Here is a 23,982-nt window from a genome sequence, read left to right on the forward strand (position 1 = left end):
ATAGAGCGGCTTCTTTCCGTCTGTGGTTAACGAATAAGAAGATGTCGTTAAGTAGAACACTTCACCGTAAAGTGACGCCGTCATAATCGAACCGTCATCTGCTTCCCACTCCAGGTCTCTCTCTGCACATGTAACCCATAATCGTCGCCCAAAAATCTCACGAGTTTCTTCATAAATTATACTAGTAAAGGATCCCGTTTAAATTTACGAGTTGTAATTCACATTCTCCGATTAAAATTCTTATGATTCCAGGTATAATCCTAATTTATCGTTTAGTGATCAACAATTACGAACTGTAGATTTTGATTTCTGCGAAAAATTAATGGCGTCAACTAGCAAAATGCCTAGCTCTGCTGAGGATGAGGATCTACAAGAGGAGGTACTTACATAATTGTTTTTTTTTTGTTGATAAATTTGATGTAAATTATTGTTGCGACTTTTGTATTATAGCACGCATTAAGCCTAAAATCTAATAAATCGTCCATACAAATTGGGATTTTTCTGTGCAATTATATAAAAGAGCTAGGTTTCTAACTTGAAGCAGATTAAAGCAATATTCTGTAGTTTGTACTGATTGTGTCATTTGGAATAGTGTAAAAGTAAATTTGGTCGTGTTTTGGAACATCCGGTAGAAGGAAGGCGAATTTTGATCCGTTTTGGATAGTTGGAGGGTACTTTAAAGCCAAAAATGTGATGGCGAGGCAATTCTTTACTCAAAAATGTAACGTAGGGATAAAGTTGAGCTATTTTGAGTAGTTTATGGGTATTTTTCGCCCTGTTTCCAGCATTCTAAAGTGCTCAATGCTTTTATTAGTCAACGAACGACATTTGAGACGTATATGCCGTAAGGAAAGTAATTGGTGGATTGCAAGAAAGAAGGGAACTTGGAAATATTTAGCTGCATTACTTCAAAAGATTGTTCATTTTCACATTTTGGTTTCAATGTTGGTGGAAGGTTTTATGTTGTTTTAATTGTTTAATTGCAGTTTGAACATTTTGATGATTTTACCCTGGCCTCTTCATGGGAAAGGTATTTTCTTCAACCATAACAAGTTACTGCATTTACTGATTGTGTCCTCAATGCTCAAAGCTCAGATCATGATATATACAGGGGCATAGAATCTAAAGTTAATAATTTATAACTGTAGGTTCATATCCGAGATAGAGGCAGTTTGCCGGCAGTGGTTGGCTGATGGCACCAAGAATTTGTTGGTATGATTTTTTTCAAATTTTCCTACTTCAGATTTTTTTTACATGGTGATTCATAGTTTATCATTTTGAATTTGCATCTGAGTGATTATAATTTCCACTCAATAAATATGACTCAAAATAGTGCACTTATACTACACCAGAAGCTCAAATTCTCCCTCTCAATCTCTTTCGGGAGGGATGAACAATGCTAATGATTGTAGTTGAGCATTGCTACCATTACTTTAGTTATTAGTCTGGTCCCTAACAAAATCTTGCTAGGAATGGGCCTTTGAAGCATCTGTTTGAATTTAGTAGACTGGATAATAAGTCTATTAAATAATTCAGATAAAGGTTGCTTAGTTGTTCTTCAATTGAGGAAGCAATTTTGCTGTTTACTGCAGCCATCTCAAGGAATAGTGGTAATCTGACAGCTAGAGTAAAGATAGTCAAAGTATAATGAATTTACATAGGAATTAGGATCCATATAGTCTGAATTTAGGCTTAGCTATTGTTATTATACTTACATTTAATCTCGTGTATGCCCGAGTCTGTGTAGTTTGGGCAGACATTTGTATGTTAGTGTTGGATTAAGTATTAGATAGGACAACAGTTAGTTTCAAAGAACATCTAATTTGTCTTAAAAGAAATATTATAGAGTATTGGAAGCAATGAGCCCAAATAGAGCAGTATGGATATAGAGGCTTCTTGTAACCGACCCTCACTAGTTTGATATTAAGACATAGTTGACTAATTGATTTGGATGATAGCTAAAACATCTTACAAAGAACTGCTATAAATATACCCATAGAGAGTTGCAGACAGAACAGTCTGAAAGTATTTATAATAGCTTCCCAAAAGTTCAATGGATACCCTGGTATAGTTATCAGCTTTTATTTTTCTCCTAGTTTAGTGCACTTTGGTTGTATACTATATTCAAGTACTTGGTACCGGAGTAATTGCAGGTTAGATCAATCATCTCTTTCAAATGTTAATGATATTCGCGGACACTGGCGTATGTTTATTTCCTATTCAATTCAAATTTCGTGGGACTTAGTCTTGTCGTTATGCTTTGACTTGAATTATAGTTTATAAATTTTCTTGACTATATATTACATTGAGTTGATACTTCTGGTAGATGTATGACCAACAGGTTCTCGGATGTTGTTCATGGATTTCTTGTTTGTGTATCTTACATCTAATGACAGAGAAAGGGTGCTATCAGTTTGAATATTGCTGAGGACCTGTATAAGGTCAAAACTGACCTGAAGTATGCGATGAAAAGCTATTGCATGGAGTACTATTTTGGAACACACAATGATGGTATGCACATAATTCTGCTGCAAAAATCCATCCGAGAGTGTTTTCATATTTGACTTAATCAACCAATCTTTTGAATTTAGTTGGTCGAGGAAATGGAAATGGATGGAATTGTGAATTGCATAATCTGCAACTGTCTTTTGGGGTGAATGAGTTCCTGGTATCTCTATCTCTTTTCCCTCATTCATGTCCACACAGAAAGATGACCTGTTTCTTGTGGATTTAGTACCCTTCATCTAGTGCATATTGTTTTGCTTTCTCTCTGAATTTGTAATGTTCATCTCTAGGTGATTGCTCCTCAAAGTGCCAGTGGCGTGGTTCTTGATGGACCGGAGGCCAGCAAACTTCTAAGTGCAGTTGCTATTGCATTGTCAAATTGTTCGGGGTATGTTGTCACAGGATTGTACCATTCTATTTACTTCGTTACTTTTGAGTTATTAGCCTAGGTTTTATTCCTGTTGTTAATTGAAGCACTCATCTTTCTTTTTAAAATCATGTGCTATAGCGCTAAAATCATAGTGAGAGATTTAATAAATTTATGTTGGAGCATTATTGTTCTGTCAGTGAGATTTTTTTAATCATAAAGAAGTGCACTTTATTGGAAGGTTAATTTGTTAAACAAAACCTGTGGAGATTGATGAGGATGAAACAAAGAAGACATTGATAACAGAAACAGAATATTTTCCTGCTTCTAGTATATAGATTTGAATAGAATATATGTTAGTTGCGGCTAATGTGAAGTAAGTAATGTTCAGAATCACGAGAACAAAAGGCTATGCGTCATACCTTTTCCCTTTAGCAAGCGGCATGCGACTGATGTTTCAAATGTTCCTGAATTACTTAAAATACCCCGTCGAAGAACAATGCCCCTTAGAAGATCTGTTGTTTTATGTGTCTGGTCTCTCACGAGGTGTGCGTAACTCAGTGCAAATTACAGAGATGAGGTTTGTCATTATGCAGCAGGTGCTTTTTGTGTTAAAACATAGAGGGAAGTGGCAACCATCCTTTTTTTTTTGCATTGTCCAGTAACAAGTCAGTTGGTCCTTATTTTCCTACCTATTCAGTACTGAATGTTTATTATGCCTAACTCAGTAAAGGAACTTTTAAGCAGCTGGGATGTTGGGGTAGTAAAGAAACCTTTTGAGAAAGATTTGGAATACAATAGCTGCTTGTATTTGTTGGGTGGTGTCAGGAAAGGAATGCAAGATGTTTCGAAGGGAAAGTAGATGCTATGCAGAAGATCAAATTCAGATGTTTATGGCTTCTAGTTTTTTTATACGACCTACAGGATGTCAAAGATGAAATAGCATGCTAAATTTCATAGATTTTCTACAGGAATAGTACGAAAGGAATCCATCCTTTTTGTTTTTTGTATTGGGGAGTCTCTATTGTTGTAATGTCCTAGTACCTTCTTAGTGTTAGGCTGTCTATTATTCTTATTATACTCAATATTTACCTGTTTTTTAAAAAATACTTTAAACTACCCCGATACAGTATTGATTCTCTTAGCAGAGAGGCTAAATTTTTTGTATTGTAAACTTCAAGCACTTTCATGGTGCTTTTTGTGAGTAATGTTTTATCTAGCTTGAATCTTTTACTTGGAAAGCTGTACCAGTTATGTGAACGGTGGATTCCATCAATAAGAAAAGTCATTATGCTAGTAACTAGTAAAAGTGGCAACCAATTAAAAATGCAGCATTTTCAGTACACCTTCCATTCTATCTCTTAAAAAGGGGCTCCGGAAAACCTGCTTTATGAATAAAAGGGGGGCTTAAAAAATGCAGAAAAGAATAATTTTATATCATATCGGTACTTAGGTTTTCTTTAAGGAGAACTCAACTCTTGGCTCTATGTTTGTTATACTTCCTATCTATAGTGAACAATGTAGGAAATGGTTGATATGCTCACACCATGCAGTTTTTGGCCGGCATTTGTTCCAGTGCATGATCCTTCTCGGAAAGCATACATTGGCATCCAGAACATGGGAACCCTCTTCACTAGACGATTTGAAGCTGATCGTATAGGTAACCAGGTGCCAGTGAAGCTTATGCATTTGGAGGGATTGTATGAGCTATTTATTTCTAAATTTGTAAGTTCTTCTCGTGTAGACTTTTGATATTCCAAGTGATTTGTAGGTTCTGATGGTTTGTTGATCTTACAATTCTGGTTGAGTTGCTGTATTTCCTAAGATGTACAGAAAACTTCATGCTTCAGGAGCTGCTTTTGCACAGTTTGCAATTGGTTGATCTCGGTTTTGTGCTGTACATAAAGCTTCATGCTTCATGAGCTACCTTTGCGCAGTTTGAAATTAACCGATCTCGGTTTTGTTCTTTCTTCTTAAAATCAGATGATATTTACATTTTGGATTTCTGAAAGAGCAGCATATTGATATCCCCCCGTTGGCATTTTTGTGACACGACAAAGGAGGGACAGTTTGGTGTAAGGACCCTCCATTTTCAACTATAAGGTTGGGGTTTGAATAGCCAAAGGAGCAAAGCGGCTCCTGCATTGGAAAGTTTGGGGTGGGATTTGCCAATATCAATAAAACAAAAATAAAAATTGGCTTTTTATGGCTGCCCAGTTTTTTGCCAAATGAATGATATGTTCTTGACAATTGCATTGTTCTTGCTTTCAAGGAATTTTGTTACTAATTGTATGAGCTTTTTATTATCTTCAACTAGTGTCCTTCTAATCTAACCTATTTTGAATTCCTTGGACAAGGCCTTCTCCAATATGGACCTATCCATGCATCTTTTCCAAGTAAATCTCAAGATGAAGATGACCTATCGCACACTTCCCTATAGTGAGGATGATGACGTACAAGAATCTGAGGGAGGTTTTACAGAATCTGGGGAGAGTCCCAAAAGCAACCATCAGAGTAGAACACAGTGGGATGATAATTGTCCTTGGAGTGAGTGGTACTCTGCTGAAGACCCATTAAGAGGTAATGGTGTTGCTGAGGAGATTAATAACTGTATTTTTTACTATCAGATCTGGTCGGAGCTCATCAGGGGGAGTGACATAAGACCCATCTAAACCTTAGTTTGCAGAGTTGCTGCTTTAAATTCTCATAATTGAGTGTTTGGATCTTTGCCTACAACTGGTATCTCTTCTTAGAACAACATTTATGAATAAATCAGCCAAATTTTTTTCATCTACATATATGGTTTTTGGCTCTTACTATTATTCGTGAGTGCCTTGAGGAAAATTATCGTTCTTTCAGCTATTGAGAGTATTGAGATGGAAAGGATTTCTAAGAGTCTTTAATTGGAGAGAATGAATTTCTTTTAGGGGGTTGTAAGAATGTACTTCAATCTTTTTCTATCCAACTATTACATTTTGCTATATTATTTGGTACAAGAGATTGAACTTATTTTAATTTATAATTCTCTGTCCATTAGCGTTATTGATTTACTAGATGTATTTGTTAATGATGCAGGGTTTGAGCTGCTTACAGTATGGTCAGAGAAAGCGATAGAGAGTTCACTTGAAATGGCTGAGATGGAAAATGTGTCACCTCTTGAGGCTGAGAAGTGGTTAATAACTCCATGTTTTTCTGAGATTCTGTAAGACACTATGAATACTCACATTTTTTTTACTCTTGCTTCATGAAAAATGGAAGACTTGAGTCTTCTCCACCACTTCCTTATAATTATATTGGTAAAATTTGTGATTTAGCAAGTTTTCATTTGCCTGCTGGATGTGTTTCATTGAGATTCTTGTTTGCTATGTGGATGTAATGGTAGCTCTATGGATTGTTGTCAAGGGTGACCCAGCTGGTTGAGCATGTGATCTCCCAGTTGGGGGATTTCAAGTTCGAAGCCCCCTGCTTGCTTTCTCTGTTGAGCACGTTGCATGGTGTTTGCTAATGCTATTTACCTCTCCTGTGTGAGGTCTGCTGGCTATTACACTGTAGTGGGGTTTCCCTGTGCAGACCTGAAGGGTAGCGACTATGGGTTCCCTTGTCAACAAAGAAAAAATATCTGCACATACTATTCAGTGAAATGTGTTCCTATCGAAGTCTCTGCAGCCATTTACATCACGCAAATAAATATAATCACCATATATCCAGATAATGTTTTTAAATTCCTTCAGTAGTCAATGATTCAATATAGTGAAAGATAGGTGATCATTTTTGAAAATTTTGCTCTACACTAGTTGCTAGTCACTCTACTGTGACTAAAAACGTTGATTATCATTGAAGTATATAACATCAGCAAAATTGTTAATTAGTCCTCCATTCATCTTTTTTCTTCTAAAAGTAGATAAAATTGGCAACAAGAAGCTTATATAGTTTTACAGGATATTCCCCGCTGAACTTAAATTTTGACTGTGAGCTTAATTACTTGATGAACAGGATGCTATTACTCAAAAAGTGCAAGCTTTCTGTTCCCATGGGTCGTTGTGGCTAATGTTTGACCAGCAACCCGTGACTCGTCTTGCTAAGTCAGTTTATCTGTGCAGTAGCTTAAGAGAACTTAAATTGTGTATTTTACCACTCACACAGCTTTTCATCAGTCAACTAAATTATCGACTAGGTATTGGAATGGAACATCGTCTTCTTGTAGGCTGTAGCATTATGTGATTTTCTATTTCCTACATTAAGAGGATGGAGGTAACACTGTAATGCTTTTGACATTGTGCCAAATATAATTAGGAAATGGCGAAGTTTAACTTTTTCATTTTATGCTTGCCTCATTCATTTCATTTGCTTTTGAGGTGTTAGCGAGTGATGAACACTTTTCTTTTGTGAAGGTAACATGTAATTGGCTGACTAACACTTGCGTCGAAAACACTCAATATTTTTATGCAAGATTAAGCTTCTTAAGAAGGTCCTAGTTATAGTTGCTTATAAAAAAGAATGTCCTAGTTGTCACATTAAGGGTTTCAAGGGTTTTAATGTTATCTAATATCTTCCTCTGATTCAATACTGATTGGTTTGGACTGAACTTTGCGCACTAATTTGAGTCTCACTTCGTAAACATGTTTGGTGAATTCAGAAGTGATGGTTCTGGCAGAAAGAGAATTGGATTCGCATCACAGTTGCTGCTCTTAATTGACGCTTTTCATATGTCACTGGATGCTAAATTTGTGGAAGATTTTATTTCAGGTTCTAAAACTGTGAACAAATCATCTGCAATTTTCTGTTCAATTGCGATGCGATATCAGATTTGTATAAATGTGGAGATTTTGATCTTGATGCATTTGTTCACTAATCTGCTCCTTTATTTTTGGCAGTAGAGAACTCAGGACCTGAGAATTTGAAGTCTACTGCAGTCATACCTCCCCCAACTGTCCTTGATCGAGTTCTTAAAGACCTCTTTCATGAAGGTATATCACGAGTTCTCTTTTTCTTTAGTTGTAGCCTTTTCTACTTCTCCCACTTGGATTGCAATTCTGAAAACGGTAACTGCTGCTTCCTGAGGTTTCAATTTTGATGGACAATGTCGCTCTCAGATTCTATACTTTATTTTATTTACTGTAGGTTAGGCATATGATTAATAACTTATACATCTTAATCCGCAAGATGTAAGAAAATGTGGTGGTGGTGGTGGAGGGGGGGGGGATGATAATGGCTTAGATTAGTGTTATTTCATATCAACATAAATATTTGCTGTACATTCTTTGATTCACTGGTTAGATACATGTTCCATTCATCATACAGAAATGATGTGGAGATATGTTAATCCAGCTGGATTCTTGGCTGACCTAGCCATATTTAGGCAGTGTACTTTGATCTGGTTTACCCTACTAATGATGAGTCTGTTTTAACAACAAGAAGAGAATTAGAAATCAGACATAATGAGAAGTGTATTCTTCAGAATATAATATATGGTGTTGGAGTTCCAAATTTAGGTTCTAAATGGAGGGAGAAACATCAGTTGACTTATCTTGTATTCATTTCAATTTCTTCATACAGTTGATGCCCTGCAACTTGATTTTGCTGAAGGAGATCATGAAAATTCTCGTACCATTAAAGGCTCTCCTCTTGAATCACTTTTTGGCCAGTTCTGTCTGCATTCTCTCTGGTTTGGTGATTGCAATATAAGGGGTACCTTCCGACTTTATGGGCTGAAAAAGTTCAAGAAAGCACTTCCTTTGTATATTTCTTCATTAAGTTACTTCAGCATTCTTTTCCCCCCTAAGGCATATTTTTCTGTGATGTCTATTTAGCTATTGCGGCATTCTGGATAGAGTTTGTACGAGAAGTTCGCTGGTGTTGGGAAGAGTCACAGCCATTACCTAGAATGCAAGCCAATGGTGTAGTCGACCTATCTACATGTTTAATTCACCAGAAATTACACATGGTGAGTCACTTGCAGTAATGCTTGACAGAGTAATAGAAAATAATGTGCAGGACTTTTTTTTTTGATAAAGAAAATAATGAGGACTTCCTTACCTCTATGGCTTTTGATAAGTGCATCTCCAAACAAATGCCACAATAACTAGTTTTATCTTTCAACATGTAAACTGTGTCTGAATATTCAGTCAGTTCACCTATTTCCTTTCTTTCACTGCCTTCTTGCTGTCTCTCACTGTTTCTTTGATTTTCATTGTAGTAGTTTTGTTGAAGCCCAGAATTTTTTGACGTAGATTTAATCCCTAAGTTTTCTGATTTATATCTTGCAAAAATATGAATCGAAGTCTCAGATTTTTTTGAAGTTGTTAGTTTGTAGTTATCCTGTTTGTCATGAGCTTCCTAATAAATCTGTTTCCAAGATCAATCTTGAATAACAAAATATTTCTAAGAAAAAGTGCAACAAAATGGTATTCTAAATTGATTAATATGGACGTTTCGTGAGTACTAGTGAATGATACTTTCCTTTACCCTTTCTCTTCGATAGTCTCTTTTAAAGATATGGCAACGGTAAATAATCTATCTGGTCTAATTTTGGTTTATCTCCCAAATATGTAGCTTTCAATTTGCATTGATAAAAAGCGTCAGTTGAATCAAGAGTGTCCAAAGGCAGGTGAAAACAATTTTTTCCTTTCCGCTCATGTTAAGGTACTTTTATGACAATTGTCTACATTGTTTCTATCTAAAAGTTTTTAAGTGCTTAAGAACATTAATGCATTGTTATAACTTAATTTCCTGTCAGGATATTAATTAACTTATATAATATAGGGAGACTCTCAGATCCAGAGTGACATATCTTCTGAAGATGGAGATACTGAGGCTTCTTTTTTTGAATGTGACAGGTGAAAAGCAAGTGAGAACTTTTTGTATTAATTGTTGAATGCTTGTTGATCGTCAGCCAATCTAGTTTTTCTGAACTATGTCATTCCAGTTTTTCTGCATTTTAAGTGCTGCTATTCTTGTCTATTTTACAATGCTAAGCTGCATGAAGGTCAAGTTTTGTGATTATGTCATGATGGAGGAATTGAAGCACCTATAATTTTAAAACCTGCTGATTTATGCCACGGCAGTCTACACTCTGTAAGCTGTATCTTAGGGTGTTTTAACTGAACTGATATTAATTCATTTATTCTTGCGTCATAGTTTGTTTTGAGAATATTCCCTCTTTTCACCCTAGGGGAATTTCAATTTTTTCTGGTATTGGTGGAAGTCCAGATACTTGATTTGGACCCACTTTCGACTTAAATTATGCTCGTTTGAGGCAATGTTTTATCTAAATAGTTAAATATGATGTCGGGTCAGGATGGGTGTCTGACCTTTCTCTTTACATTTTCCCAGCTACCTAAAGGATGATAGGCTAATCCAAAATGATCTGGCCATTTCTCCTTTTATTCATCTTTTTATATTGGGTTTTTCTTTGGGGCTGGGGTAAGCTTACCTAGTCTAGGCCTTACATCTGGATCGGAGATCCATAAGTTTTAAAGTTGCAGCATTGGACTAAATTTAGTCAGGGAAAATTGCATGCGTTTTGGTGCAAGATGTGGGTATACTCCCTCCATATCAATTTGTTTGTCTTTCTTACGTTTTTAGTCCAAAAAAAATGTCTCTTTCCTTTTTTGGCTACTCCTTAATTCTAACTTTCCACATGTCATGTTTAAGATCACAAGATTAAAGGGAATTTTTGTACATTTTGCATATCTTTAGTTTAAAACCACAAAATTCAGAAGTCTTCTTTATTTTCTTAAGTTTTGTGCGAAGTCACAACCGGACAAACAAATTGAGCGGAGTTAGTATTATGTTTCAAAAACCTACTCATCTGTATTAGTTTGAATTTCTGCCCTTTGAACTGAACTGAGTTTGTTTCCTGTTCTCTCTGCAGTCTGTCAACACTAGATCATCCAAATGATCCTGAAAGTGATATTTCTAGTTTTGTACATTCTGATGATGTGAAGTTAGGTGATCCAAAGCATTCGGCATGTATCAGGAAGGGATCGGCTGGTATTGTCGGGTCTATGATGCTTCTGAAATCTTACCAGAACATGCATGCTCCATTTACACAGGTTGATTCATTTGTACTGCTGACCGAGTATTTGTTGTTTTTATCAGTCTTCTGTTTCCTTCCCACATTTGCGTATGATATGATGGAAAACTTTTGATGTTAATTTTTTTTATAGGATCCACCACTTATGACAGAAGACATGCACGAAGAACGTCTTCAAGCCGTTGAGGCCCTTGGTGAATCTTTTGTGAGCTCAAAGCTCTATTATAGATAATTATTTTTCTGATAATCATGAAATATGCTGCTGTTGCTATTCTTGTAGAGAGTCATTGCATACTGTAATTGAATGAAGAATGATTGCTATATAAGAAGTCTATAGTCTGTGCATATATATAAATGCCAATTTAATGGTTTATTGGTGAATTAACTACGTGAATCTTGGCTTCAGGTCTTATAGAACAACATATGATAATTTTTTTGGTGACTTCTCGCTTTGTTTAGTACTAAACATGTTCAATAAGAGAAATGGTTTTGTAATTCCCACCAATTCTTACATCATCTTCTGCTTAAGAAATTGCTAACAAGCAATGGACTACATTGCCAGTACATCTCCTAGATGATTAGGTACTTAAATCCATATACACGTCTCAGATAGAGAATCATCCTTATTGATGATCCTAAATATGCAGATTAAGATATATTGAATTGCATTCCATTAATGATATGGCTTAAACAGTATGATCAGGGTGAAGTAGTCTCTTTTCCGCCTGATATATAGTAGAAAATTTGTAATTCATCTGTATACTAATAAAATGCATATAAACTGTGAACTCTAGAATAACTACTTTGCTCTCTCCTGAATTTCAAACACTTACTTACTCCATGTTCCTGCTACTGATTTCAGCAATTATAAGTTTTGGTCTCTTCACTAAACTCCACTCTCTCACTTTTGAGCCAACATAAAGTTTTCTCGTTATTGTTATTATTATTAGTTTTGAGAAAATTTTGAAACAATGTTACCTCTTTGTATTTAATAGCTACATATGTCTAGAGTTGACAGTTAAAGATTTGTTTTTTAAAAAATCACACAAGGTGTGGCAAATTTTCTAGTATTTGGACTGTTTGGTATTCGTTTGTGTTTTTGACTATCCTAGTCTTGTTTGAAGGACATATCCATAGATTCCTATTGCAATATTTCCTGGGGAAACAGTTGTTATATGTTAAGCTATCCTTCAGTTGCTTCATAAAGTCTTATCATTTCCGCCATTATTTCATCTGACAATGGAACGTCTAATGTTTATTTGCAGAGATTTTCTGCCCAACTTGAGAAAGACATATTGTCATCAGGTAGGAACTTCTGTACCTTCTAATTTCTTAATGGCTTTCTTTCTGTCTTCGGCACGTTTGTCTGTGTTATGCACTATGTTGCTAGGATCCTCAATAAATATAATGTTGCTGCAGCCAGATCCTCCTTGGAGGATCTTACACACACCCGACAGCATTTTTGAAAGATCCAAGCAACAAAGGTTATATGGTTCTTATTAGTCATTGCAACTTATAGGTTTCTTCTCACTTGGCTAAAGCATCAAGTGGACATCTTGGGGATCTCAGCTTATTGGCTGTTGTGTGCTGAGATCATGAGATACTTAAAGAGTTTGAAAATGCATAAAATAGATCGATGTGCATCCTGTGATGGATTCTTCTGTTTTACCTCAAGAGTTATTGGAACAAGACACTGTTACTCGGGTTGAAATAACACTTAAGTCTATATTGTCATCTAATTGTGGAAGGAAAGTCAGCACATTATGGTTCTTTTGTTGCTCACTGTAAAAACATAATCTATAGTCAGGTGTTTGGCGACAGACCAACCAACCAGTTGTACGACATACTTGTAGGGTCGTAATACACCTTTATGAACAATAACTTCTAATTGGAATCCATAGGTTATCTTATCACTGGAGATATGACACCTTAATAAGTGTCAAATGGGGTTAGAACCCTTACATGTTTAGCAGGACTAGACTTTTGTTGAGTTACTTTTTTGCTGCACATGTACAGATTTGGACATCACTTTCTTAGTGCTGATCATTTATACAATACCTTCGCAAAAAAAATTTCAAAAGGTTACAAGGAATCAATTGTACTAATTATCAGTTTGTTAGCATTTTTAAATGGATTAAGTATCTCAGGCCAAAATGTTATAGATTGAGAACTTTTTCAACAGATTTAGTCAAAGCTGAAAGTGTACATAAACAATTTCTTCCTAATTGTCTAAGTGAATCAAATCCTTGATTTATTTTCCATGTAGTTTTTTGTTTCTACTGTAGCAAGTTGTATGCATCACACTAGACTTAATCATTTCCAATTATCATTTGCTTGCTAATATTTGAAGAATTTATCTTCTCTTCTTATTCACTTTTTATTATCCTTTGCATTCTGCAATAGATATGTCTGCTTTTAAAGCGGCAAATCCCGATGCTGTGTTTGAAGATTTCATCCGATGGCATTCACCCAGAGACTGGGAGAATGATGATAATATGGAGAAGGTAGTATCTAACACCAATGCAGTGGTAGAGTCAACAAACGATTGGCCACCTCGTGGAAAACTTTCAGAAAGAATGTCCGAGCATGGGAATTTATGGAGAAAGATTTGGAATGAGGCATTTCCAATGCCAGCTTCTGAGCAGAAGCCCCTTCTGGATCCAAATCAAGAAGGAGAAAAGGTATACTGAGATTGCACACTTGCATAAGCCAGGCTCATTTATAATATTCTGGTATAAGTGATCCATCATAAATCTTCATGAGAATTTCAGCAAATTAGTAGACAAATTGCAGGTTTTGATCCTTGGAGTAGGATTTGTGGGGTTTATTTCCCTCAGACTAGTTAAGGTGGACTATTTGGTCCTCCAGAGACTAAAATTTGGAGACCCCAGAGCATTCCTCCCTATTGAATAACTCAGCAAGCCGATTCCATCTGTTTGCCCTATTCATCTATTGCCCCCTCTTTAATCCAGACTGATGGTTCCTTACATGTTGTAGTCTTTCACCAAATCAGCATAGTCTCTGACTTCCTTGAACACTTGCAGTGTTAATGGCCTGAAAGTTCGAGTCGGGGTTTCTAGCTGGGGAGGGTTTTAGGGCATAGGGGAGGACCAACGAAGAAAGGGCCAAGGGAAGTTTTATAGCAAAATGTTTATGTAGTTTGGTCAATCCCTTTAAAAATTGCACCTTTATGGAGTAGCTTCTTGATTTGATTGGAAGTAATTTGTATTGTTCAACTCGTGTAGGTTCTTCATTATTTGGAAACATTGCGTCCATATGAATTGTTGGGACAAATGGTTTCTACTGCTTTTAAAGCAGCAGCTGACACGCTAAACAGAACGTCATTTGGAGGCCTAAAGCAGCTGACCACCAGAATTGGACAACTTTACCTCACTATGGCAGCCACCTTCAGATGCTTGCAAAGTATATTTTCTGTTCTAGTATGTTATTGATTTGCAATAGGATTTTAGGAGCTCGTAAATTAACAGGTTGACCTTTTTGTTGCAGAAAATAGCCTATCTGTTGGCACTGAAGATATTGAAGACCTGAAGCGACTCTGTGCAATTTTTGGACATGTTGAGAGTTTGATAATACTCGCTGCATCTCTTCATCAGAAGTTCTTGCAAGCACCGCGTCTATCAGAATCCATTTTCAATGACTACTATAACTTCTATCTACCAAAAATGGGAACAGTATCAATTGGTGGTGATGAGAAGAAGGTATGATTTTATATCTCTTGTTCTTTCTCTTTTTCTATCACTAGAATGAGAGATTGACGTCTTGGTCAAGACTCAAGAATTATTAACATATTTCCTAACTTGCTTAACATCATATACCTCTCGGACCCTCGCTTAAATCTTTGTGGCTGAAGATGTTGTTTTTAATATATTTCCCTAAACAAGGGTAAATTTACCTGTGCCTCTATCTCTTGCTTTCTCATTTTATATGGTGCAACTTTGTTATGTTAGGATTTCGATAAGAAACAAGAAGTTAGGCGACAAGAGAGAGAAGTTGTTGCAAGCATGTTCACTCCACCTACTGTGAATCAATCATGGAGGAAAGTCTTAAGCATGGGAAATCTTCTAAATGGCCATGAACCTACATTGCGAGAGATCATATTTTCCAAACGTGATCACCTGAGCGAAAATTACTATGCTAGTCATGCACCAAGGGGTTACCAACAAGAATTAGAAACATACAGAATGTACATATGCGGAACCTCAAATGATCTGAGTGTGGCACTAGCAGTTGCCTCTTGTGACTAGTTTCGTCATTAAAGGAACCAGGTAAAATTATTGTTATTTCTCTTGTTAGTATATTTCCAGCCATTCTTTCAGTCACATACCATAGATATGCTAGCTTATTAGATTTTATAATTTGTTTGAAAGGGGCTTCTGATTGTCACATCTTTTCAACCTTTCCTTGAAATACAGATTCATTTTATTTTTCCGCCGTGTCCAAATTTATATGTTGGGAACGATTTGATGGCTTGACACGGGGTAATGAAAAAAAAATATGCACCCAAGGGTGTAGCCTAGCGGCCAGTAAAGTGGGTTGAAAACCATAAGACTTGAATTCAAATCTCTGAGGAGACCAGAAATCAAACATTAGGTGATTTCTGTCCATTTGTCGAAGCCTTAGTGGATGGAGTTACCCAGTACCTTTGTTGGGCCGGACACCACGATTATCAACTTCTTTTTTTTGAGGTTCTCCATGGTTCATATGAGATAATTTTTTTTCCTTAATCACTGCCGCCAGATTCAGTCTGATGATTGTGAAATGGGAAACATTTCTATCGTCTTTCTTAGTTTTCTTGTATATGGCATGTCCCTAAATCATTCTTCTTAGTTCTACTGCGACTACTTTGCAATAGTTTGGTCCAGTAGGGAACCATCAATCATGAATCATTCAGTTCTCTCTCTAATCAAACGCCTTTCAACGAAGACATCATATATAATAAAGTTCCCTTACATTTTTCTAGTTTTCAACCAATCAGATGGTTTCCATGATTGGGAGACAAGACCCATGCCCTGTATGTGGCTTATTTTCTTGTGTCCTTTCACCAAGTTTGACACTTCTCCAACTAGTCCAAATTTGCGCTCGTAAGGTCCATTTTAGTGTTAGGTGTTGAAAAGAGAACTGTAAGATTACAAGGAAATATATGTAGTTGAGCACCCAAGAGTGTTTCATACTGTACTCTTTCTTTCTCTTTCCTGCCTAATAGGAAAAAGAAAAAACCAGCTTCTAGGCATGAAAGCAAAAACAAAATGAAGGATAACCTCCACAACCTTCTTATTTCTAAAATAATAATAATAATAAAATGTGCTTCTCAAAAGAAAAAGCTAAAAGAGCTAGGGGGGTGATAGCCTTGGTGGCAAAGTTACGTGGTACCTATTGTTAGTGAGAAGTGTCAGATACTCCGTGGAATTAGTTAATGAGTGGGAAAGTCATCAAAAAAAAAAAAGAGAGAAAGAACAAGGGGATGACCCTACCCAAAAAAAACATCTGGCTATCAGTGGCTAAATGCAATTACTTTGAAGAAATGGGAGGAAAAAGTAATAAGAATGATGATGATAATAATGATGGGTCCTCTTCTAAAGAATCCAAATCTCTTGAAGGGTCATTTCATTAAAGGGAATATAATCTCCATACGTTTCTTTCTGTTACTATATGCTTCTCCCTGAAATCATCTTTTTTCCATTTTTTAATTCATCAATCATAGTAGAAAGATGAAGTGTGTTAAAGGGGAAATACCTTTTTTTAGAAAAGTTGCAAATTGAGCAACCACGGTTATAGGCGTTTTAAAAATTCTTCTCAAAAGTATTTTGATAGATATATGAACGTTTAGATTCCACTACCTACATTTACTTTTGACCTTGAAAGTTTTGGTGTTTTCAAATACCAATAATTTCACATTTGATTCTTATTTTAGAGAGCATGAAGCTAAACACCCTCGACACATTATTCATGATGATATGTCTTGGACTAATTTTACGGGACACCTGCTACCTCTTATCGATACAGGTATGGGATAAATCTATCCATCAGGATTTGAACAATGATATTTGTTGGTTTGTTTTCGAATTATTTGATTATAGTTAACGATCAAAGATTATATTCTACCGACGTGAATCAGAGAATTGAAATATTCAGTGGTCCTTTCTTGTGAAGGGAATAAAAGTCCCCAATTCAAGCGTGAATTGTCTCATTATACAGGACAAACAAACAAATGCTGTTGTAATTTCCGTTTTCTTCTTGCTTGAGCCTGTAGGGGTTGTCGAATGGTTTAAGATATTATACTATCATATCACTTAAAATATGATCATTAAATGTAAATTTTACTATTAACATTGATTAATAACTTAATAAAAATGGTAGTTAAAGTAGTAACTACTATTTTGATAATGTAACTGGTAAAGTTGATGTCAAGTAATCTGTCATAGGTTTGAGTTGTGAAATAGACTCCTGCAGAAATGCAGGATAAGACTGTATATACCAACAAAACTTCGTAGTTCGATTTTATCGGATCTTGGATGTAGTAAAAGCTTAGTGCTATCAGGCTATTTTTTATTTTTTTTTGGTAATACGTATGTCAGCATAAGGCATTAGTAGCTTTCACGAGGTTTGTGTCTCTATCAGCTGTAAATAGACCCAACATCTAAATGAGAACACAGACATGGATGGTTGATGGGGAGTAATAAATAGACCAATTTCTTGCGTATACACTTCTTCTCCTGTTTTGTCATATGCTCGTAACCTCTTATCAACACTTAATAGTTCAAGGTAAAGAAACAGTAATTATATTAGGACAGTGATAATATATTCAGATGATTCTATAAGTAGCGTATAGTGTATGAAAAGAGTGGTGTGCACGCAATTTTATTTATGTATTGTAAAGATAGAGAGTTTATTTTCAATAGATTGTCGGCCCATGTAATTCATATCAAAATCAGTAATAAAGAGTCATGCAGAATTTAGAAATAATGGAGAAAAAGGATAATAGCAACAATATGACTATGAAATATAAAGGAAGCAACAAGTAATAAAAATAAATTGAAGAATAAAGTAGTTGGAGAGTAGTAATAATAATGCTAATCATAGGTAATTAGACAATACTATATTATCTACTATTTTTTTATTTTAATCTTCGAAATTCATACTCTCGTATCTAAAGTCATGTCTCATCTAATCACCTTTGAGATTCACCAGAATCGGCATCTCATGGACTCTCACCTTTTTTATGTGACCATCTTCTCTTTCGCCTGTATGAATCATTTAGTAGTTGAAAAGGTTTTAGATTAACATTATTTTGGATGCTACTTCTCTTAACTGTTAATGTAATAAGCAATTAATTTCAGAAAACAAAACTTTCAAACCGCTACTAGACAATATTTTAATATCATGAACAATAGGTCCCTAGTCGTGATGTAATATACTGGAAAATTATATCTTTCGTTATCACTAACTATAATTTAATTAGAAGAAAACCCCCTAATGAAATCTTCAATTATTATGATCAGCATCATCAATTTTCTATAATGTCATTCTTGAAATTATTCACTCTTTTCATTAAAATAGTACCCTTTATATATATATATATATATATAAAAAAAAAAACAATAATGACTTCAAATGATTGTACTATGTCATCCATCTTAAAGTTTTTTTTCAAGATTTTATTTATTTAAAATAAAGTTCATTTATCTTAAAATTGGCTGTTTATAGGATATACCCTATGAGAATTTTCCATTTAAAAAAGCTATCTTTTTATTGCTTGAGAAGATGATGATAAAAGGAATCCCTTTAGTGTGAAGGCATAAATGATCAATGAAATTAAAGTCAATTAAATCTTTTCTAAACTTATTAATTTAAGGAAATTGTGGGGCTTTGGAATTAAATTGACATTTTTGTACACATTGTAAAGTTAATGTCTGAGAATTTATATTAATGGGATGAAGCATCGGATACCTTTTCTTTTAGGTAAAATATAATAAAAGATCAGTTTTTATAGGAGGGAAATTTTCCAAGATGCTGTACGATGAAGTCGCACTATCATTTTGACTTCATATAAATACAAGGAGCTTATCTTGTGTATCTCCCACATTGTTCAAAAATTATGTTTTGTATATCGATAGTATAAATAAATATTTGTTAGGTTTAGTAGTATATTCCAATAAGAGATGTACGATTATATTTGTTCAATTTATCTCTTTTAACTTGAATCTATAATATCGTGAATTTTGAAAAATTTTATTATATGTAAAATCGTAGACCTTCCTATATAGAATGCACAACGCTTGAATATTGAAGTAAACATGTTGATAGGTTAAGCTACGTAATCACACTAATTAAGTTACTTGTACAATAACTACATGCAAGTTTAATAAGTATTAATTGTTAAGTTGATTAAAAAATCGATTATATTAATGTAAAGCAACTCTAAATTGTCTAATTAAATCCTTTTTAACAATTGGGTGTCTACTTTCTTTACTCTAAATTAGTTGCAAAGTCTTGATTTTTAAGAGTTAAATTACGTCAACTTTGCATTAATCTTTTAAAATGTATTTTTTTTCATCATATTGAAATAAGAGAAAGTACAAATTATTATATTGATCTAATTCAATTTTACATTGTTAATTAATTGAATCTTGAAAAGCGAAATATGACAACTAATTTGAGACTAACGGACGAAGAGAATAATGTCTTTTTTTTTCCTTCTTGAAACAACATTTATCTATACAAATATTTCTTCAGAAAAGAATTTCGATGCTATAGAATATTGATCAATTAAAAGTATGTAGTTTTGTCGTTTGAAATGTTGCACTCTTTTGTCATGTCATTTTCTTAATTTTTGAAAAATAAAGAAGACAAATTTAGTGTGAGTTTCAAATGAATGGACCAAAGGGGAAAAACAAAGAGAGAGATGCAATTAAATGGAGTCACACGAGATGCCTCATTTTCCACATTTTGGCATTAACTCCCACCGTCAAGTCCTCCCAACCCATCTTTTGTTTTTTTTTAGCGAAATTTTTCGATGTTCACTATTCATATTTATTCATATTAAGAGACAACTAAAATTACTGAAGCTCTTTTTATCGGATGACACTTTCAGTAACAAATTTATTTTTTATTTTAAAAGATTAAAATAATTTAAAATAAGGTGAGAATGACCTTCTCGTGACAAACAAGATGAGAAAGACGAAGTTGAGATGGTTTGGATATGAGAGGAGATATACAAAATTCAGTGGCAGAACCAAAACTTCGACTAAAGGGCGTCAAAATGTAAAGAAGTAAAGTTCTGTAGAAGTCAAGGATTGTCAATATGTAATATATATAAATAAAAAATATTTCTACTAAAACTATATAGTGTAACTTTTCGACGAAGAAGTGTCGATCGACACCCCTCAACTATATGTGGTTCCGCCATTGATACAAATACCCAAGAAATTAGGTGCGAGAGGTTGACCATGGTCGAATCAAGGAGAGATAAATGTAAGTCGAAAAAATATTGAAGTGATAATTAGACAAGTGCTTATGGAGGATATGATCCTAAATAAGAGGATGTGGCGGAATAGAAAATTGATTATGACAGAAGGTTAATAAGTACTCAAGCATTGTGTAAGTAATTTCCCTTACCACTATTATCAGTACAAATCTTTAATTTTATTATTATACATGTTATTGTTTATCATATTATTGTAACTATGACTTATATTTTTTTCTAAATCGATTATATTAAATATATTATTGATATCGTAGAATTTCCTTGGTAAAAATCATCGAGGCTACCCACGATAGGAAATTACTATTTACTTCGTTCGTTCGGAATTGCTTTTCATGTTACGCTTTTTGAAAGTCAATTTTTTAAGTTAAATTAGATCACGTTGATTTAATATTTTGGACAAAAAAAATAAATATTCTAAAATTATATGAAAAGTACTATAAATTACAACCTTTTACATATTAATATGATCAAAATATATATCTTAAAATATTAATTAAAATTTTTATAATTTAAATCTAAAAATAAAAATCATGATAAACAATATCGTACGAAGAAAATAATACATAGAGCTAAAATTACTATTTAATACTGACATTTGGAATCCCACTGCAAAAGTAAGTTCGTACAGTGGCCCTACACTCCCTTGACCAATTCAAGATGCCATTTTGTCATTAACCAATTCTATGTGCACCACATAACAAGTGACAATTATTTATTCCCGTATTATTTGATTTAGTTCGATTTTATATATTTTTAAATTTATTAATTTTTAGTTTAATCAATAAAAAGTAATTGTAAAGAAAAATATATATTTCTTCAGCAATTTGAAATAATAAAGCAACAGTGTGAAATTATATAATGCTCATAATATAGAAACGGTAATAATAATATTAATATAAAAAATTATGCAAGTGTAATCCAAATATAAAAACAAAAACAATATTGTGATTCTTGTGTATTATACAAGTGCAACAAAAACAAAAGAATAAGAACGAGGTCCATTTACTAATCGATGTATTGTATGTATTGGTTTCTTAATAAACGGATTATTCAGAGGTGACGGTTAATTTAGAATAAAAGAAGTAGTATTAGGTGCTCCGTTCCAATTGATCATTTGACATATTTAGTTTGACGTCTCACAAAAAATATCACTTTGATATAATTATAAAAAAGTTATTTTTAAAATTCTTTTTTACTCTTAATTAGATGTTTTTATTACTACGAAAGTATCTAAGGATTTGTTTTGAACCACAATATCAAAAAAAAAAAATTAAAATTGATTTAATTTAAACAAAATTACGAGAAAGTATAAATTGGTAGAGCCGGAGGCAATAAAATATTTTAAGCATAGCAAATTAAAATATATCTAGACATTAGTATATAATGTAATGATAATTAATTAGTTTTACGAAAAAGTGAAAATGCAATTAACATGCAACTAATAGAGCCTGTTAATTTTATTATCTATTGATATGAAATAATTTTTTTTTTTTTTTTGGGGGGAGGGGGGGGGGGGGGTATATTGATACTATAACACTTTTTAGTGATGTGAAGTTCTGAATTGGACAAATTTAGACTTTTTAGAGCTAAATAATTAATGAATATCTGCATCACCTAGTTACAAATTAAACCATGAATTTCTTAGGTTAATACTCTCAACATATTTTTTAAAAACTTATACTGTTAAAAAAATACTCTCAACATTTTTAATATAAATAGATTATTTTTCTTTTTATACATATAAGAAATTATAAATAAAAAATAATTTATTTATTCACCCTTTAAATTTCTTTGGAGATTTTAAAAATTTTACAAATAAATACGAATATTATAAAAAAATAATTAATCACGAGGACAATATAGAAAATTTTAAATTAATGCTTTCTTGATTTAATGAAATGATCAACTAATATGAAAGAACTATTTTTTAGTAAGATGATCAACTAATATGAAATGAAGAGAATAGATCAGTTAATTAACTATCTAAATGTTCACCTTTCTTTATGCTTCAACTTATAATCTCCTCCGCAAACCCCTAATGTAATAATTTTTTTTTAAAGAAAATGAATTCTTTTCATCATCAAGAATATTTATTTGAAACTTTTGACTTTAGATTATACCGTATAATCTATACCTGTCCACTACGTATCATAAGATCTATATATTCTAAAATATACTACTATCACTTTACAATGCAATAGTCAAAAGCGGAGCAAGATTTTCAATAAAGAAATTCAAAATCAGTAGAATAGACACATGAAGCAGTTGAAGGAGATTCGACATTTACTATATATACATATAAAATTATTTTAATCATTTATAAATAATATAATTTTCTGCCAGAAGGAAATTCAGATAAATCCGCTTCATACGAGGTAGCTCCTCTCCCGACAATAACCGTCCTAGTACGGTAAAGAGAGATTTATATTTCGAGTCCTAAAAATAAAATATATTTTAATGAAGAGTATTGTCTTTTAATACATCATGCGAATTTTAAATTAATTGAGTGGATGATTATAAGATTAAAAACATGTAGATTTATCTGTTTAGATTTGATTTGTTCCTTTAGAATTAAGTAGGTTCGGTAAAAAAAAAAAAAAAACTACTCTATGTGATATATTAATTTTTTTAGTTTCTACTGAGAAGAATAATGATATACATACACCACTGAATTTGGAAATAATTAACTTTATATTTCTTATTTTATTTTTAATGAGCAATTTTATACTACCCATATATTATATTATACTGTATTAATTATTTTATTGCCCATAAGTTGCAATAACTTTAAAAAAATTAGTATATGCTGTTGTGGGGGGTGGGGGTAATTGGGGGAGATATAAATTGTCAGCGTAAATTATGCATAATTAATATAAATATAATGACATTTATTCCAAAAAAACAAACATTGCGTTAGTATGTCGAATTGTATCGATAAAATTGTTAAGAAATCACTCGATTGAATTAATAAAAAATACTAGGTTTCGTGTGAAAATTATTCTTTGCCCTTGTTGTAGAACCTCCGGTCCAATTTTGTTTGTATTATTATTATTTTAATTTGTTTTTAAAATAGAGTCTCTAACATATTGACAATGGCGGAAAAAAAATATAATTTGATAATTGTTAAATTTAAATCAGGTATCTAATTTAAATTTATAAAATTAAACGATCTATTAATATATTATACATATTTATATAATTTAAGATAATATTATTTAAAAATCTAACTTACTTAAATTTGTGCCTAGTCTAAGACAAGTGTGTGTGGTTTCATTGGAAAATTTGAAAAAAAATATTAAAAAATTGAAAATCATAGTTGGCCATGAATACAAATTGATATTTTTTTAGTAATTTAAAGTATAAATTCTTCAATTCATTTTCAAGTTAAATTTCAAAATTATATGACAAGCATGTTTTTGAAGTTTAATTTTGAAAAAAAAGGTGAATTTTTCATAATCAAATGTCCTTTAAAAAGAGTTGTCCGGTGCAATTGAGTTTTCGGTATACACACAATTCGAGAGAAAATCAAATTACAAGAGCTTATTATACACTATCTTACTTTCTATATTT

The 23,982-nt window shown here is 33.2% G+C and overlaps 1 protein-coding gene across 9 annotated transcripts; it reads left to right on the plus strand.

The window, feature by feature from the left end:
- On the plus strand, window positions 1-19,194 carry LOC101252600 (uncharacterized). 9 transcript variants are annotated; one of them, XR_742153.4, is made up of 24 exons: window positions 1-379; window positions 987-1,030; window positions 1,149-1,212; window positions 2,397-2,511; window positions 2,592-2,668; window positions 2,796-2,893; window positions 4,426-4,597; window positions 5,230-5,452; window positions 5,948-6,074; window positions 7,509-7,618; window positions 7,747-7,839; window positions 8,429-8,560; window positions 8,683-8,816; window positions 9,425-9,514; window positions 9,635-9,708; window positions 10,746-10,926; window positions 11,041-11,112; window positions 12,173-12,212; window positions 13,311-13,588; window positions 14,153-14,330; window positions 14,415-14,626; window positions 14,876-15,193; window positions 16,840-16,931; window positions 18,888-19,194. XR_742153.4 is itself a non-coding variant. In XM_010324825.4 (24 exons), exons 2-23 carry the CDS (start codon window positions 323-325, stop codon window positions 15,170-15,172), a joined length of 2,868 nt encoding a protein of 955 aa, XP_010323127.1. In that variant the 5' UTR covers window positions 16-114; window positions 300-322; the 3' UTR covers window positions 15,173-15,193; window positions 16,840-17,312. The 9 variants fall into 9 exon arrangements, 7 of the variants coding, with proteins under 7 accessions (XP_010323130.1, XP_069155592.1, XP_069155590.1 ...); XR_742154.4 differs by having other exon boundaries at window positions 18,919-19,194; XM_010324825.4 differs by lacking the exon at window positions 18,888-19,194 and having other exon boundaries at window positions 16-114; window positions 300-379; window positions 16,840-17,312.
- Window positions 19,195-23,982: the final 4,788 nt, after the last annotated feature.

The sequence above is a fragment of the Solanum lycopersicum genome, chromosome 6 (assembly GCF_036512215.1).
Source record: "Solanum lycopersicum chromosome 6, SLM_r2.1".
Taxonomy (NCBI): Eukaryota; Viridiplantae; Streptophyta; class Magnoliopsida; order Solanales; family Solanaceae; genus Solanum; species Solanum lycopersicum.